We start from the raw sequence: 18,809 nt of genomic DNA on the forward strand, positions 1-18,809 counted from the left end.
ATGGGGAGCCTGGCAGCAATGAGGCAGCACCCTACCTATTCCAGACTGTACCACGGATGTAATTTGTGGATATAACAGAGATAGCACAGAGAGCTCAGCCACTAAAGGGAGCTTATGACTCACATTTGCCCCAGAAATGGGGGCACAGGCCCACTGAGGGCCAGATGAGATCTTGACACACATGGGAACCAGGGAGGACCTGGGACTTGGCCTTTATTTCTAGTGTGGAAGGAGAAGCCAGCGGTGGCAAGTGATACATGGGGCTCAGGCTTTGTGGTTTCAGAGTTTGAGACAGAATTCTTGCATTCCCATGAAAGCCAGGTCGCAGAGGAGATCTCAGCCATGTAGTCTTGTTAGTTTGGATTAATAGATGCCAGATCATCAATCACAAAATCTATAGAAGTTGGTTAGAACATCACTCGCCACTCCCATGCCAGGGTGTTGTCAGAGGAAGCCAGCTAAGACAGACTATGTCCAGAATCTCATATTTAATACACAAAACATCTGGGTTTAAACTGAAAATCACTCCTCATGTTAAGAACCAGAGGCTCGGGCAGCCCCGGTGGCTCAGCGGTTTAGTGCCGCCTTCAGCCCAAGGCCTGATCCTGGAGACCCGGGATCGAGTCCCACGTCAGGCTCTCTGCATGGAGCCTGCTTCTCCCTCTGCCTGTGTCTCTGCCTCTCTCCTCTCTGTGTCTCTCATGAATAAATAAATAAAATCTTTAAAAAAAAAAAAAAAAAAAAACAGAGGCTCTTGGGGCACCTGGGTGGCTCAGTCGGTTAAGCATCCGACTTGATTTCAGCTCAGGTCTGGATCTCGGGGTTGTGAGATGGAGCCCCACATTGGGCTCCATCTGGGCGTGGAGCCTGATTGCTTAATAAAAAGAACCTGGCAGCCCTGGTGGTGCAGCTGTTTAGCGCCGCCTGCAGCCCAGGGTGTGATTCTGGCAACCCGGGGTCGGGTCTTAACATCGGGCTCCCTGCATGGAGCCTGCTTCTCCCTCTGCCTGTGCCTCTGCCTCTCTTTCTCTCTCTGTATGTGTCTCATGAATAAATAAATCTTTTTAAATAAATAAATAGATAGATAGATAGAACCGAAGGCTCTCAAAGTGAATAAGAAAAGTCAGAAGTGGAGACAACAGAGAAGTGAAAACTAGACAACAATTGTAAAACAGCCGTCATATAGCTACATGGAAACATAGTCTTAGCAGAGGAAAATCAGAAAGTTCAAATGGAAATTTATTTTATTTATTTAGTTAGTTAATTTTATTTATTTATTCATGAGAGACACACAGAGAGAGAGAGAGGCAGAGACACAGGCAGAGGGAGAAGCAAGTTCCATGCAGGGAGCCTGATGCAGCACTCGATCCCCGGGTCTCCCGGATCATACCCTGGGCTGAAGGTGGTGCTAAACCGCTGAACCACCGGGGCTGCCCTATTTTATTTATTTAAAGATTTTATTTATTTACTCTTGAGAGCCACAGAGAGAGAGAGAGAGAGAGAGGCAGAGACACAGGCAAAGGGAGAAGCAGGATCCATGCAGGGAGCCCAATGCGGGACCTGATCCCGGGACTCCAGGATCACGCCTGGGCCAAAGGCAGGTGTAAACCACTGAGCCACCCAGGGATCCCAAGATTTTAATTTAATAGAGATTTTATTTATTTTAGAGAAAGCAAGAGCATGAGTGAGCAGAGAGGGGGAGGGAAAATAATCTAAAGCAGACTCTGTACTGAGCAACAGAGCCCAGTGTTGGGCTTGATCCCACGACCATGAGATCAAAACCTGAGCTAAAACCAGGAGTTGGATGCTTAACTGATTGAGCCACCCAGGTGCCTCCCAAATTGAAATTTGGAAGTGAAAAATAAAATCGAGTAGAAAGCTAGGAGCACCTGAGTGGCTTAGTGAGTGAAGCATCTGCCCTTGGCTCAGGTCATGATCCCAGAGTCCCAGGATCAAGTCCCACATCAGGCTCCCTGCTCAGTGAAGAGTCTGCTTCTCCATCTGCTACTCCCTCTGCTTGTGTGCATGCGCTCTCTCAAGTAAAAATCTTTTTAAAAGTGTGAAAAGCTCAATGGATGATCTCTATAGCGAAGGGAACAGAAGAGACAGGGTCAGTGAGCTTTTAAGATAAAACCATGAAAATCAGCCATCTGAATGCCTGAGAAAATAGTTTAAAAAAACTGAGCAGGGCTTCAGCCACCTGTGGGACTAGAGCAAAACATCTAACGTACTTGTCAGAGTTGTGGAAAGAGGAGGGAGGGCAGAGCTGGGAAAGTGCTGGAAGAAATAACAGCTGAACACTTAGCGCGTTTTAGAAGCTGAGTGAAGCTCAGATAGAATCAACCCAAAGAAATCCGCAAGAAGACACATCATCATCAAACACTAAAGACAGGTAATTTTGACAGCAGTGCATGCGCCCAGCGTCCAGCCCACAGGGAAGATGACACAAAGGACAATGAGCTGCTCATCAGAAGTTGTTGAGGCCAGAAGGAAGTGGCAAAATATTTTTCATGTGCTGAAAAAAATCTTATGACCAGTGAAAATAGTCTGTAAGAAAGAAGGGAATCAAGACATTCTCAGAAGAAGGAAAACTAAGAGACATGCCACCAGCAGATCTGCCCTCAAAGACCCTCCTAAAGGAGGGTCTCTAATCGGAAAGGACATGGTCAACCTTTGAACAATGTGGGGGTTAGGGACATTGGATCCCACTAATTTTTTTATACATAAGCGATGTTACAGTACAGAAATTGTTTACAACTACAGTAATGTGTTACAAAATAAATTATATAGAGGGCAGCAAAGGTACATTGTGAAGGTGTATAAAACAGTGTGACATTTACAGTCACACCTTTTATATGATCCTTGGCTCTATAGTGTCTGAAGTTACCTTCTCAGGAAGAGAAACAAAATGCCCAGGATTGGATTTGACTCCATTAAAAACACAAGTGGAGGGAGTGTTCTGGCTCTGTATCCCTCAGTGGTAGGCAGGAAGGGGGCACAGCCAGGCCCTCCATGTATGACTGTTGACTCCCAAAAAATCTAATTGCTCATAGCCCGCTGTTAACCAGAAGCCTTGCTGATGACATAAACAGTTCATTAATACCTGCTTTGTGTATGATATGTATCATATGTTGTATTCTTAAAGTAAGCTAGAGAAAAGAAAATGTTATTAAAATCTTAAGGAAAAGACATTTCCAGTGCTGTCCTATGTCGAGAAAAAGCTAAGCATGAGTGGACCTGCATGGTTTAAGCCGTTGTTGTTCACAGGGCAGCTATAATAGGAGGAACCCTAGAACACAAAGAAAAAAAAAATTTTTTTTTTTAACAAAACATTTTGAATGTGGTAAGCAAAATATAGGAAATCCAATAGACTGTTCTTCTTGTATGCCTTATAAATTAAGTATGGTTGAAGTAGTGATAGTGCTGTGCGGTGTGGCTCCCCAGGAAGGAGACGCTGAGATAAGTGTGCCTTAAGTGGGCAATGGGGGCTGAGGCTCCTACCCTTTGCAATATCCCAAACTGGGAAAACCCAGCTCCTTCAAACCAGGATGTTCTAGGGTGTGGTGCAACTCAATAACAGAAGGAGAATCTACCACTCACAGGCACAGCTGGCTGTCTGCACAGGTCTTCAGGGAATCCCCAGAAGCTGTATGCTCTGTGATCCCAGTCATGTGACATGCCTCACATACAAAATTATAGAAATGGGATGCCTGGGTGGCTCAGCGGTTGAGCATCTGCCTTCGGCTCGGGTCGTGATCCCATGGTCCCAGAATTGAGTCCCACGTTGGGCTCTCTGCATGGAGCCTGCTTCTCCCTCTGTTTCTCTGCCTCTGTGTCTCTTATAAATAAAATCTTTTTTAAAAAATTTCATAAATGAAGAACAGATTGGTGGTCGCCAGGGGTTCAGGAGGTGGGAGTGTGTCTATAAGAGGGCAGCATTAGGTCCTTGTAGGGACAGAATGGTCTCCTGCCACAGTGCTGACTATGACTTTGTAAGCAATTGAGCATTGCCATTGGGAGAAAACCCATTGGTTATGTTTGCACATTGATCTGCAGTCCTCAGAATGGAAAGCTTCATTCAGAAGAGGGGAGTCATGGTGCAGTCTCCCTCACAGGGTCATTGTAAGGCTGTGTGGGGCCAACTGACGTGGCAGGTGCACCCTTGCAAAGTGTTCTTGACACTCTGTCCTCTATCACTAGGACTCTGGTTTGCTTTTCTCACTTGGATCACAGTGACCTCGGGCTGCGGAGGAGGGGAGGGGGCCTTTGGCTGAGGCAGGAGACCTGCTGTCCTGTGGATGCTGGAGGGCCATGGGGTGCAGGAAGGAAAACGGGTGACCATGAGGAGGAGGAGGACTGAGCAGTGCCTGGGCAGAGGTGGGCTGCTTTGCTTCTCAGCTGCTTTAGTCCTGGCCGCTATGCTTCCCCAAGGTCCCCACTCTGTCACATGGTTCTGGTCACAGCAGACACACAGCTTAGTGGTGGTGCTTCATCCTGTGCTTGGGAAGGCAGAGTAGGAAAGTGTCCTACGATTAGACACTTGTTCCCAGGCACATTAACGTAAATACCATTACTCTGTATTGACCTTGCCTCATGTGGCTAGTTGACTCTCTTTTACAGTTGATTGCTGAGGAAGGGGTGGACAGCCTGAATGTCAAGGAATTGCAGTCAGCATGTCGGGCACGAGGCATGCGGGCCCTTGGCGTCACGGAGGATCGTCTGAGGGACCAACTGAAGCAGGTGTGTGGGGGAAGGGCTTCCCCTTCTGTCGGACTTGCATAGATGGGCTTGTTGTGGAAGGACTTTTCTGAAGCTCCAGTGGCCGCCAGGCCTGGTGAGGTGCCTCTTCTTTGGCCTTGGGCTCCAACCTGGCTGGGGCCTGGACCAGGGTCTGTGGTAACCTGGTTAGTCGTGTCCTGACACGCCCCCTGCATTCACAGCTGTAGTCTTTTTCACCTGCTCTCAGTGGATATTAACACTTTCACTGCCGCCTTCTGGTCCCGTGTGGACAGATGGGGACTAGGTTAACTTCCCTTAAAATTCCAGTCTGTCTCGTAACTGACACCAAGGACCTTTGGGTAAATAGGACCCAGGCCAGCCCAACGGCCATCCTGAGGGCCAGTCTCCACTGCATCTCACTTTCTTCAGTGGCCCAGAGGGTCCTTGGTCAGAGTCCAAAGGCCAGGTCTGCAGCTGGCATCATCTTGAGTAGGTTAGATGTTGGAGCAGCCACATTCACAGCAATTCAGCCATCACACTGGAAGACATGAGGCTTTCCTGTGCCAGCCGGCCCCCCTCCAACTTGACCCACAAGGCCAACTCCCTCCTTGGTGGTTGTCCTCTACATGTAGACAAAAATGTGTTACCACCTGCTTCTCTTTTAAAACAAATGGTTGTTTAGTATGTGATCCCCCGGGTGGAACCTCCTCTGTAGGGTGAATGTCCCTGTGTCCCCCCTGAGTGTGCCTAGGATTGTTCCCAGCACCCCCCCCCCCTTTTTTTTTTAAAGATTTTATTTATTCATGAGAGACAGAGAGAGGCAGAGACATAGGCAGAGGGAGAAGCAGACTTCTCACAGGGATCCCAATGTGGGACTCAATCCCGAAACTCCAGGATCACGCCCTGAGCTGAAAGCAGATGCTCAACCACTGAGCCACCCAGGCATCCCAGTTCCCAGCCTTCTTTGAGCACACCTGGGACATGTGTGAATGTGGGACACTGTTGGAAATCAGAGTGTGTGGGTTTCTTCCTTGTCAGTTTGAACATTGTCTTTGTGTCACTAAAATACCCCTCAAATTGGGGGTCCCTGGGTGGCTCAGCGGTTTAGCGCCTGCCTTTGGCTCAGGGCATGATCCTGGAGTCCCAGGATTGAGTCCTGCATCGGGCTCCCTACAAGGAGCCTGCTTCTCCCTCTGCCTGTGTCTCTGCCCCTCCCCCCCATGTCTATCGTGAATAAATAAATAAAATCTTTTTAAAAAATACCCCTCAAATACCACTGGGTCCTTTGTAGGCATGCGGGGGAGCCCGCAGATGCCACCCTTGTGGGTTTTGTGCCACTTGTAAGTGAAGAGCTTCAAGGGACACCTGGGTGTTACAGTCAGTTGAGCATCCCACTCTTGATTTCTGCTCAGGTCATGATCTCAGTCGTGAGATCGAGCCCCTTGTCAGGCTCCACACTCAGCGGGGAGTCTGCTTCTCTCCTTCTCCCTCTGTCCCCCTCACTCCCAAAGTAAAATAAAATAAAAAATGTGTAAGTGAAGAGTTTCATTACCGGAGAGTTTGGTCATCTTGCTAAGTGCTTTCTGAGCCCAGCAGCCATGTTACAGGTGCTCATTCGTGATCCTGAAGCATCTTGTGTTTGGTCAACCATGGTGGGCATCGGGTCAGAAGTGGCAGCGGTAGGTAGGCCTTGTAGAAATTGAGAACTCTTGTTTTGGGGAGGACTCCATTCAGTGACCTAGTGCGCCCACCTACTCAAGTCCCCCTTTCCCCATCAGACAGAACAGAGAGGAAAGTTCTAGGGTCCAGGTTCCAAGACCGGCAGATGGGATGGCTAGCAGGAGAGTCTGTGTCTTCCACTCCCAATTGCAGTGGCTGGAGTTGCACCTGCATCAGGAGATCCCAACGTCGCTGCTCATCCTGTCCCGAGCCATGTACCTCCCAGACACCCTCTCACCTGCCGACCAGCTCAAGTCCACGCTGCAGACACTCCCAGAGATCGTGGTATGTGCTGCCAGGAGACCCCTTGTGCAGCTGGCTCTGGAAGCAGCCCTCTCACCCCCCACTTGGCTCTCGGCTGCCTGGCGGCGCTGGCAACAGTCAGGGCCCAGCAATGTTTCTGTTCCCCTTGGAAGCCCTGATGGCTGTCCCACGGGGTGGTGTAGGTGGGCTGGGGGTGCCGCATGGGTCTCTCTTGCTGTGGCTGAACCTGCCGTGCCTCGGCGAGCACTTGGGCCGCAGGCACCTCCCGCCCCTCACAGGTGTCCCCTCTCTGAAGGCAAAGGAAGCACAGGTGAAAGTGGCTGAAGTGGAAGGGGAGCAGGTGGACAACAAGGCAAAGCTGGAGGCCACGCTGCAGGAGGAGGCGGCCATTCAGCAGGAACACCGGGAGAAGGAGCTGCAGAGGCTCTCTGAGGCGGCAGTGGTAAGCAGGGTGCCGCAGTGGAGCAGGTGCCACATGGGGGCTGTCTGCTCAGGCTCTTCCAGAACCTGTGGAATGCATCTAGGTCTCTGTGGCCCATCTTCTTTTGTCTTGGAATGGTGGGGGGCACAGTGGGGGAAGGGACGCTCGGGGCAGAGGGCTGTGGCTCTGAAGTAGGGGGCTGCACTCTGGGTGATGTGTGCTGGTCCCTTGGCCTGGACTGTGGGTATCCTCGAGGTGTGAGCTCTAGACGTGGGGCAGCTTCGCACAGTTGTCAGGGGAGGCCTAGAGATGGAATTAGGTGCCGGTACCGTCTCGGAGGGGGCCACAGTTGACCTGGGGCGCGCTGGCATGCAGCTGCGTGAGTTGTGTAAATGTGCCTCATGGAGTCCTGCAGGGATGCTTCCCAGAAGGTGCGTCTCCCATGGCCAGCTAGCAGGCTCCGACAAACCTCCAGCAGCACGAGGCAGGCTTGTCAAGAGCATGCCCGCCATCCATGCCGCTGTGGCCACTCCAGGATGGATGCCAGGGTGACAGGTGATGCTGAGGCAGCAATGGCCTTGCATTTCAGAAGGAGGTGGAGCCAGACGTGGTGGCAGAAGCTGCCCCCGGGAGGTCTGTGGCCAAGCTGCAGCCAGAAGTGCCTGAGGTGACCCTGCCGTCAGAGGCCCTGCAGGACACTGCCCCCGTCCTGGAAGGCTTGAAGGTAACTGTGCACGCACGCCAGAGCAGAGGCTGTCAAAGCCTCACAGGAGAGTGAAGAGGGGGCTGGCTGGCGGGGGGGGGGGGGGGGGGGGGGGGGGGTTCCTGCAGTGCTTTGGCCTGGCTTAGGCTGAGGAGGGTGAGGCTGCAGCGGGGAGATGTTCTGGAGAGACGTGGTGTGGTGTGGTGTGAGAAGAGCCAGGTGCACCCCATACCTGAGCAACTGGCATGCTGAGGCACCCGTTGCTTGGCCCACAGCCCTCTGTACCTGTAATGGCAGGGCATCCCCGCCTGAAGGCAGGTATTTCAGGTCCCTTACTGGCTAGGCTGGACATTGTGGAGGAGGGAAGCTACTGTGCACATACCTACACACACACACACACACACACACACACACACACACACACTCTCTCTCTCTCTCTCTCTCTCTCTCTCTCTCTCTCTCTCTCTCTCGCCACAGGCCCACTTTTGTCACCTGCCCTGGTACTCCCACCCCGATGTGCTGTGCACCTAGCAGTACTCATCTCTGGGTGGCCTCACTGTCCTGGTTGTAGCCTGCTCCCCCACATGGGATACCTTCCATCTTGAACTCCTGGGTATTGGGTACAGGAAGACTCTAGGCAGATGGCAGCGTCAGCTTGGCAGCTGGAGCAGGAGAAACCCCGGGATGGCGGATTCATGGTGGGGGGGTTTCAGCTGAGGTCGGAAGAGGGTGGCCTCTGTGTCAGAGGAGAGACAAGGCTGTGGGGGCAATTGCTCATGAGAGGAGGGTTGCATCCAGGGGAGGGTGGGCTTTGTGAGGGGTGTTGAGGGGCTGGATGGGTGAGGCCTAAAAACCCGACTCCCACAGGTAGGGTGAGGCAGTCCATGACCTTGTGGGAGCCAGTGTAGAGTGGAGGTGGAAGGAGAAACTCCCCTGCGGGTATCTCAGGGTGGACCTGCAAGGGGCGGCAGGAAGGACCCCGCTGGAGCAGGCAGCAAGGAGAGCTGGGTCTCTGGGGAGATCTGGACCGTTGGCACAAGAAGACCAGGGCTGGCACGTTGGAGCTGGTGCCTGAGATAGTCCATGAGGCTCAGAGGCCGTGTGTTTAGGCGCAGGACAGTGGATGGGACAAGCCTGTAGAGGAGGCCAGGGCCATCCTGAGACATGGCCTCAGAGACAGATGGAAACAAACCTGTGGTGGCATTGGGCTGTGGAGGAGACCTGGAGGAAGAGGGGCCATGCTCGCTCAAAGGGTGACCCAGGGAAGGGTCAGGCCCAAGGTATCAGGGTCATTTTTGAGGCAGTGCAGATCTAAGACATGGGCAGAGATGGAGCCTGACTGGGCCCATGGAGTGCAGCTCAGGGAGAAGCAGCGCCTGTCATCCAGTAGGGCTGGTGCACAGTCGGCTGTCTTTGTGGAAACAGATGCATCCCATTTCTAGCGAATAAAGGCCTAGATATGAAGGGACTGTAGGACTGTCAGGAGAACTAAGGATTGCCGAGGATTTCTTAGCAGGAAGCCCAGACCTTCACAGAACTCTCAGTGACAGGCGTGTGTCCCTGGAAAGATACGTAAGGACAGGAAGGACGAGTGCCTTTGGCCCCATCGGCGGTGCGACCTCACAGGTTCATGCTGCCCATTTGCCGTGGGGGCAAGAAACCTGAATAGCTCTGCCCCTGTGAGGAGAGCAGTCTGGTAGCTCTTGTAGGAGAAAGCCCAGGCCCATGTGACTTCATGGGTGAAGCTCCTGGTGAGTCCTGACATGTAAGGAAGAGATCCTTGCAGAGCTATGCAGACTGTCTCCAGGAAGTCCGAGCAGGGGGAAAGTGTCCGAGCTCATTCTGAGATGGGCATTAGCTGATAGCAGTACCAGGTCCACGGGAGAGGAAGGGAACACAAGTGTAAAAATTTCTTAACAAACTTATAGCTGCAAAAAAACAACAGAAAAGCAAAAACAAAAACAAACAAAAAAAAAAACTTATAGCTGGGCAGCCCAGGTGGCTCAGTAGTTTAGCGCCACCTTCGGCCCAGGGCGTGATCCTAGAGACCTGGGATCGAGTCCCACATTGGGCTCCCTGCATGGAGCCTGCTTCTCCCTCTGCCTGTGTCTCTCCCCTCCGCCCCCCCCCCCCCCCCCGGTCTCTCATGAATAAATAAATATTAAAAAAAAAAAAAACTTGTAGCAAATCAGATGTAGCTACTCTGTAAGAAAGAGTAATCTGTCATGATCTGGGGCTTGTCCAGAGGATACAAAACAACAGTTAATGTAATGAGTGTATGAACAGAGTGAAGAGAAAAATCACATGTGATCATCTCAATAAATGCAGAAAAAGCGTTTCACGGAATCCAGCATCTGTTCCTGATAAAAAAAAAAAATTCTTGGTGAGCCAGTAGAGGAAAATGTTTTCAACCTGATGAAGAGCATCTGTAGAAACAGCTGCAGCTAGCTGGGTCCCTGATGGCAGGGTGCTGGCGCACGCGTCCACTCCCACTGCTTCTGTTCAGCATTGTGCGGAGGTTCTGGCCAGGGTTAGGAAGGAAAAGAATAAAGCCACACAGTTGGAAGGAAGGAGTGAAACTGCCTCTTCACAGAGGATGTGAGCAGCTAAAAATTAGCTGTGCTGCTCTGTACCAGTAATGAGCAATCAAATTGAAATTTCAAAAGTATATCGTTTACAGTCCCCTGAAGTGAGCCACTTAGGGACACATTTGAAAGTAGCCATGAAGAACTGTGCAGTGAATGTTATCGTGTTGTTGAGGGTAATTCACTCAAATGGATTTCCTGCACTCGTGGGTGCAGGGGGTCCTCACTGATGAGATAGGAATTCTGCAACTGAGCCGTAGATTCAAAATCATCAAAATCCCAGCAGGCTTTTTTGTTGAAATTGGCAGACTTATTCTAAAATGTATATGGAGGCGCACCTGGGGCCCTTATTTAAGTGTCTGCCTTCAGCTCAGGCCATGATCTCAGGGTCCTGGAATTGAGCTCCGCATCAAGCTTTTTGCTCAGGGCGTAGTCTCCTCCTCCCTCTGAGCTCTCTCTCTCTCTCTTTTTCTCAATAAGTAAAATCTTTTAAAAAATAAGTTAATAAAATGTATATGGAAATTCAGAGGAGCTAAAATAGCTGGTGGTGGATGAGCAAATTTGGTCTGTGCTCTGGATGGGATGCCATTAAGCACCTAGGGGCACGAGACAATGCAGATGGGTCTCTGAGTAAGAGGCCAGACGATGCCCTTTGTGCATGAGCTCGCAGTCTGGGGTGTGATTGTGTGACCTGCTGGAAGGCAGCTCCAAGATGGTGGCCTGGGGATAGAAATGGTTGGGGCAGCTGACAGGTCTCTATCAGGTGTGATGATTTCACAAATTCATGTGTGTATCCAACATACAGCATGAGTGCACTTGGCATGCGGGGTGCTGCAGGGGCGAGGGTGGGGACTGTGCACATGTCTGCAGGCCTCTGCCAGGCATGGTAGGAGCAGACGGTGTGGACAGAAGATGCGCCAAGTCCGGGGGTGAGGGAGTCAGTGATGGTTTCCCTCCAGCTGGGTGTCCTTTGGGGGTGCTCATGTGTCTTCTTTGCAGGAAGAGGAAATAACAAAAGAGGAGATTGACATACTGAGCAACGCCTGCTCGAAGCTGAAGGAGCAGAAGTCGTCCCTGACGAAGGAGAAGGAGGAGCTGGAGCTACTCAAGGAGGACGTGCAGGACTACAGCGAGGTGGGCCCTTTGCTCCGGGTGGGGTATGCACCCTGGCAGTGTGTGGACCTGCGAAGGTGCCAGACAGATAGTCTGGCCGCTTCATAAATAAACTCTTCTTATTCATGTTTCCCCAGAAGACACTTCTTTCTTATACCTAGCTCTTTTTTTTTTTTTTTTAAGAAAATATGTATTTTTAAAATATTATTTCTGAATCTGATTGAAAAGAGTTGTTTCGGGGCACTCATTGGCTCAATGGGAGCGTGTGACTTGATCTCGGGGCTGTGAACTCAAGCCCCACCTGGGCTTTGGACCCTGCTTTATAAAAGAACTATGTTTTCACAGATCCATTAGGAAAATTTGTCTAGGTTTGAGATTGGAAATATAATTAGCCATTTTTATAGCAACCCTATTGCTGTGGTGGGTTTTCTGTTGGAAATTAGGAGTTCACCAGAAAGCCTGAGCACCCTTTCCCTGTCTCCAGCCCCACCAACCATTCCTCCTTGTGATGCTTGCTCATGGGGACAGTCAAGACTTGGGATTTAAGAAATCACTTTCTCTTCCTTGATTCTTTCATTCATATCTTTCTTTTTTTAACAAATATGAAGAAAGTTGAGGTTCAGATTGATGCCATTTCCTTTACTATAAGAATAATATTTGAGTGCAAAAATAAGAGCAAATAGGGGTTCCCTGGATGGCTCAGTGGTTTAGCGCTGCCTTCGCCCTTGGGCGTGATCCTGGAGTCCAGGGATCGAGTCCCACATATCAGACTTCCTGCATGGGGCCTGCTTCTCCCTCTGCCTGTGTCACTGCCTCTCCCTCTCTCTCTCTCTCTCTCTCTCTCTCTCTGTGTGTCTCATGAATAAATAAAATCTTTTTTTTTTTTTAAGATTTTATTTTATTTATTTATTCATGAGAGATACAGAGAGAGAGAGGCAGCGACACAGGCAGAGGAAGAAGCAGGCTCCATGCCTGGAGTCCGATGCGGGACTCGATCCCGGGACTCCAAGATTGCGCCCTGGGCCAAAGGCAGGAGCCAATCCACTGAGCCACTCAGGGATCCCCAATAAATAAAATCTTAAAAAAAATTTTTTTTGAGGGATACAGATAGGATTTTGCAGCTCTGTGACTGGGGTGAGTGGGTTCTCCATTTTTAAGACATTGTCTTAAAACCAAATAATTTCATTAGGACTTGCAAGAGATCAAGAAGGAACTTTCAAAGACTGGCGAAGAGATCTATGTGGAGGAGTCTAAAGCCAGCAAGAGGCTGACGAAGAGGGTGCAGCAGATGATCGGGCAGATAGATAGCCTGCTCTCACAGCTGGAGATGGACCAGAAGGCCGGCAAGTTGGGCCCTGCCGCCGAGAGCCCACCTGTGGGGTGAGTGTGGCATGGAGGTCAGGCACAGGGAGGCTCTCAGACTTATTAACCTTGTGGTGCATTTCTCAGCTATGATGCCCATCCCCTGCCCTTTGAGCCAGCAGTTCTGGGCAGAAGCCCAGCCACACCTCAGTCTCCACTTGTGGGTAACCATTTTACTGAAGTAGCTCTCGGAATCATCTCATCACACACACGTACACATACACACATGGACACACATACACACTTTGGCCACTGTTAGGACCACAGCCCTGGCTTGGCTGGTCCGTCTCCCCCCCCCCCCCCCCCGCCCCGGCCACCAGGGGCCACACACCTCTCCAGGCTGCCATCACCTTTCCAGAATGTACATAGGATTGGAAGCTCCCCTGGAGACCCCTGGGCCCTCCTCTCCCTCTTTCTGAATGCCCTACACACAGGCACAGAGTGGCGCTCATGACGACCCTCACCCTGGTCGCTGTGTGAGTAGTGGTCAGGCTGGTGAAACAGCCCTGCCAGGTGGTAGCAGCTGGCACCGGTGCTCCTGTGGGCTGGGCACTTTGCTTTTAGCTCCCACGTCTCCAAGGGGGCAGGTAGGCTGGTCCTCAGGTTCTGAGGCCATCACCCCCAGACGTGGTCCATGTCGCTTCCTGAGTTGACCTGCTATGCTTTGTGTGCCTGCCTGCCTTCACTGGTCAGAAGGCAGCACAGCCATACTCGGACCCTCCTACCTGGGCCCCAGCACAGACTGGCCTGAGGAGCGCTGCCCAGTACCCATGGGACTCTGTCCTCAGCAGCAGTGGAGAGGCCAGGCTGGCCCAGGGACAGCACACATGAGTGAAGGCTTTTGGTTCTGCGTCTGAGTTGGTTGGGCATTTCCACAGGCAGGGAGGGGCAAGGGAGCTCTGGAAGAAGAGGTTGTGTGGGTCCAACCCATAGGAGGCCTGGTGAGGCTTTGGTGGTGCCACATACAGGCTGTGTCGTCTCCCCCCCCCCGCCCCCCCCCCAGAGACAATGTCATCAGCATCAATGAGCTCATCAGTGCCATGAAGCAAATCAAGCACATTCCAGAAAACAAGCTCATGAGTTTGGCCTCAGCTCTGGATGAAAACAAGGACGGCAAGATCAACATTGATGACCTCGTCAAGGTGAGTTGGTGGGACTGGGTTGGGGCTGTACAGACCAGCTGAGGGCTCACTCTGGGGAGGGCACTGTCCACACGTGGCCCTGTCTCTGTCCTCACACTAAACCCTTGGCTTATTTTTCACATGAAATGAAGAAAAGCCTAGTTAATGTCCACCAAGAGCAGCCCATCTGCTTGAGGCGTCCAGTGGGCCACGGTGCAGTCTGGGAAGTGTGGTAGCAGCAGTGCCCCTGGGGCACCAGACCTCAGAGGATGGTGGCATCAGACCGTCCCCAGAGCCAGACTTCAGCAGGGGTCGCCCAATTCCTGGGGTGGGGGTGGGGGTGGGATGCAAGATGGGGGAACACTCAGGTACCTGGTGTTGGGCAGCCCAAGAGACTTGGAATGGGCTTCCACTTTCATAAGGGGATCTGAGGAGAGCACCCCTTCACAGTGTCTAAATGGCTCCCAGTGTGTCCAGATAGTGATTTTTTTCACACATTTACCGAGTATAGCTGTTGACTGATTATAGTCCGCTTGTAAGACCAAGGCATCATCAGGTGCATGTGCTGGACACCATCGCTTTGCCAGCAGCCGGGGCTGGGAGGCCTGAGCCCACGTCAGCCGCCCCTTCCTTGGGGCCTGATCCGTGGTGTGGATGGCAGTTGGGAGGCCTGTGCCCTGCATGCCCGTATCCTTAGCCCTTGGCAGAGCTGTGACCCTCATCCCCATGTCTGCTCTCTGAGCCCCTCTCCCTCATAGCTCTTCACCTGGCCTGGGGCTTTGGGAGCCCGTGGGCCTCCTAAGGTCTGGTGGTGTCTGATGCTGGAGCACCCGAGTGGCTCTTCTCTGGGATGACGGAGATATGCTCTGACTCCGCTGTGTGCCCTGCGGGGAAAGTGCTGCAAGGGTCCAGGCCATCCCTGAACCCCTGTCCCTTTTTTTTTTTTCTTTCGCCTGTCCCTTTCTTGTGTGCGTAGGTGATTGAGCTGGTGGACAAGGAAGATGTCCACATCTCCACCAGCCAGGTGGCTGAGATCGTGGCCCTGCTGGAAAAGGAAGAGAAGGTGGAGGAGAAGGAGAAGGCGAAGGAGAAGGCGGAGAAGGAGGCTGCCGAAGTAAAGAATTAGGGACCCCTACAGCGCCGGCTGCCGGCCCTGCTGTGATAGTGATGGCTGTGACGTGATTCTTAGTGACAGATCTAATATTTTGTCTGGAATAAATCAGAAACTTCCATAATCAAGTAATTTTTAATTTTCATCATTCCATGAAGATTGATTCAGTCTGGAATCCCTGAACCCTTCCCGGGAATCATGTTTGGATTCACACAGTGGCCCCAGCCTTGGTGGTCATGTGGGCAGCCCACCATCGGCCGCACACAGGCCTCCTGGCTCCAGAGTGAGCCTGGCTAGACCCCCTGCATGGGCTTCACTCTGCTGGTGCCTGTCCCCGGAGGAGAAAGGACCAGCCTTGTGGACTCCCTGTGCCCATGGAGCCTGAGGTGTGCAGATGGGGATTAGCGACACACAGCCCTGCTCGGCTCTGGAGAAGATGTGCCCGTCAGCCAGTGGACGCAACTCCTGACCATCACCATACATGGCACTGCTTCACACTCATTTGCAAAGGTGTCTCTAATGGCCTCTGGAAATCTACAGCTCTCTGACAGGAACATGGTGCCTTGTGCAAGTCCCCTGTTGTGCGTGTCAGCTCTTACTTGGTTTAACCTTTTATTTTACCTTAACGCTTTAACCAGTTAACTAGTACAGAATTTCCACACATGACAGCCTGTCTGACCTAGAATAGCTGATGTGATTGAGGCTGAGAAAGATAGTAATGAAGAACTTGGAGATTAAGCCTTTCCATTCAACTAATTTATCATGCTCTTGTGGTTTTTAGAAAGTTTCCCACCTTGAGGCATCAGCACCTCATCACCCGTGTGGGTGTTGGGCCCCGGGATGGTCGGGGCGCTCAGCACACATAACCGTGCCCCAGGGTAGCTGTGCAGTGTTGGGGTCTCCATGTGACTCCCAGCTCCTCTGGAACCAGCAGGCTGGTGTCTGCTCCTGGGCCTGCGGCGGGACGTCCTGAGGGGCTTCCAGAAAGGCACTCCCCTGGCTTTGGAAGTGTCAGGCTTGCCTGGCACATGCTGGGGTGGAGCAAGATAGCCTCAGAGGGCTTGGCCTCTAGCCGCCTTGGCACCTGGCAGCTCGGATATTTGGTGCTCTGTGGGGGCAGGCAGGGCTATGCCCTGGGGTCTCAGCTGTGTTGGACTCATCCTTCTGAGGCCAGGTCCGTTAATGGGTAGAACGTTCTCTTGGGGGAATGCAGGCATAGGAGTTGAAAGACATGGGAACAAGAGTGGCCAGGTTAGCCGGGAGCAGAGGACGAGGTCCCAGAAAGGATGGCTTCTAAATTACTTGAAACTTTTTACTCAGCCATTAAAGAGGAAACTTGACGAAATAGGAATAAGATTATGTATTCTCAAATGTAAACCTTTGTAAAGTATCAGTTGGGTTCTAAAGGGTTTTTATTTCGATTATTTGAGAAAGATATATATTCTAGATGCTTAATTAAAATATTTATGAATTACCTTATACTATTTTAGTAGCCTGGTGTTGAGCCATAGGAAGTATATGTGTGTATTTTGGGTTGCCCGTGCACCCCGAGGATGGCGGTTGTCTTTCTGGTGAGCAGTGCTTAGGGGCCCTGTCAGCTGTGCCCAACTCCCGTCTTCACCGTTGCCGCCTTGGCTGGGTGCCCTGGCCATCTCCACGACGCGGTCACTGCCACAGCCCGGCGCCCCCTGCTCTGGAACACCACCTCCTCCCCCAGCCCCCCACCCCCAGCTTGTCCACATCATCTGGGAGAGACTCTCACCTGCATGTAGGCCGGAGGTGTTTGCCAGGGTGGCCGTGGCCTGCTGCAAGTGCCCTCCTCAGTGTGGTGTGGCCTTTTACTGTCCTTGGCTATTTCTTGAAGCTGAAGCTCATGTCCGGGGGTGGGCACCACAAACAGTGGACCTGGAAATCAGAGTTCTGTGCAATAAGGTTTCTGAGGCGGTTGTGTCTTGACCACCTATGTTGTGTGGCTGCACTTACGGCCTTTCCGCAGTTCAGGAGGAGAAGCCTGTGGTGTGGACGCCTGCATGGAAAGGAAGCCAATTCCTAGCACATGCTTCATCCTTCACCTCACCTGAGCACCCATGTCGTCAGTTGGGATTCCGGAAATTGGCATGTGGCTTCTGGAGCCCTTTTGGAATATTGAAATCTAGACTTTTTTTTTTTTAATGAAGGGCACTTTGTAATTTTTGAGAATAAGCTGCAGGCAGTGGTTCTCCCAGTGGGGCCCTGGGCTGGCAGGGCAGGAACCCATGGATGTCCTGAGACCAGCTCTGTCTCTGGGACATCCTGTGGTCCCAGGGCTGGCTCCACCTGAGAACCACTTCCTCCCTGGCTGTGTATAAACATCTTTCTTTTTTCTTTCTTTTCTTTTTTTTAGAAATAGTGTTTTTATTAAAATGCCAAATTAATATTCCTATAATAGCTCCTGAACCATGTGATGCCTCAGAAGTCAAGGTGGTAACTGTCAGAATTGCTGGAGCGTCTGCCATTGCTTTGAGGTCTGCTTCTACCTTTGCAGCAGAAGGGTGGACCGTGGACTGTGGGTGTGGGGGTGTCACTGTGAGGCCAGCTTCCACATGGACATGGGCCTTCCAGAGCTCAAGCCCTGGCCTCAGGTGCCCCCTGGCTCTGTGACATGGGCCCTTACGTCCCGTCAGACTGTGCATCTAGACCCATCTCTGTGCCAGTGGCTGGATGCTTAGTTCAGTGTATGAAGGCTGAATAAAGCACTGTCTCGATGACCTGTCCACTGTGTGGTGGTTGCTTTGTGCAGACTGGTGAAGGAGGCTTTTGCCTGACCATGCTTTCCCCCTTAACCCCAGTCCTCAGTGGACGCCTTGGGACCAGGGTGGGCAGGACTAGGATCCTGGCTGAGTTCTGATCCAGCCCAGTTCTGTTCTCAAAGACCCTGAGGACTCCTGGGGCTGGGGATACTGCTGCCCGAGGGCTGTGCACTCTGCTGAAGGGGTCCTGGGTGATGTGGGGGCTCTCTGACTATGCCGCAGCCTGGACAGGGCTCACAGAGCCTCAGGGGAGTGTGGGCAGCAGAACCATCCTCCCAGTTTCCCTCTGGCAGACAGATCACCCCACCTGAGCCCAGGACCTCCACCCTGTCTCAAGTGGCCTCACCCCTTCACTGGTGCCAGGCTGCATGGCAGGCTATGTGGGATCCTTCCACCTTTGCGAGTCCTGACACGCCCTGTCCAAGGGCCACTGTCACCAGCATCCCATCTCTTCCTGAGGCCAGCCTTGGCCACTGTCCCCTCTGCCCCATAGGTCCTGAGAGCTGAGACACGGCTCTGGAACCACGTGGGAGAGGTTATTGCTATGGGTACATGCGTGGGGTGGGGGGGCGCTGCTGGGCCCCAGCCCTTGCCTTTCCCTGGCCTGGGCCCTGGGTCAGTGGCTTCCATAAGCCTGTAAGGCAGCAGGGCTCTGGAGAGGCTGATAGGGCAGAGAGGAGTGGGGGGGAGTGGCAGCAGGGGCTGTTTAAGGAGGTGGCTCTGCAGTCCAGGGGAAGGTGCTCCTGATCAGAACAAGGATGGAACCCCGAGAATTGGTTGTCAGCAGAGATCCAGGCCCCTATGGTGATACTCAGACTTGTCTGCCCCAGCACATGCAAATGACCACACCAGTTTCTGACTGAAAGCAGCTCATTAGAAGGAAAGACGAAGATGCTCCCCTG

General features: G+C 52.1%; 1 protein-coding gene across 3 annotated transcripts in view; it reads left to right on the forward strand.

The window, feature by feature from the left end:
• Positions 1-17,869, forward strand: part of LETM1 (leucine zipper and EF-hand containing transmembrane protein 1) — a 36,996-nt gene extending 19,127 nt beyond the window's left edge. The window contains exons 7-14 of one of the 3 annotated variants that reach the window (XM_025437171.3): positions 4,621-4,740; positions 6,592-6,723; positions 6,998-7,144; positions 7,716-7,847; positions 11,411-11,545; positions 12,714-12,904; positions 13,890-14,028; positions 14,984-17,869. In XM_025437171.3, the coding sequence (XP_025292956.1) occupies positions 4,621-4,740; positions 6,592-6,723; positions 6,998-7,144; positions 7,716-7,847; positions 11,411-11,545; positions 12,714-12,904; positions 13,890-14,028; positions 14,984-15,133 (1,146 nt within the window). In that variant the 3' untranslated portion in view covers positions 15,134-17,869. Of the gene's footprint in view, positions 1-4,620; positions 4,741-6,591; positions 6,724-6,997; positions 7,145-7,712; positions 7,848-11,410; positions 11,546-12,713; positions 12,905-13,889; positions 14,029-14,983 lie in introns of all 3 variants that reach the window. The other 2 variants (XM_025437169.3, XM_025437172.3) reach the window with 2 other exon arrangements.
• The last annotated feature ends 940 nt before the right edge of the window (positions 17,870-18,809 follow it).

Source organism: Canis lupus, chromosome 3, assembly GCF_003254725.2.
Source record: "Canis lupus dingo isolate Sandy chromosome 3, ASM325472v2, whole genome shotgun sequence".
NCBI lineage: Eukaryota > Metazoa > Chordata > Mammalia > Carnivora > Canidae > Canis > Canis lupus.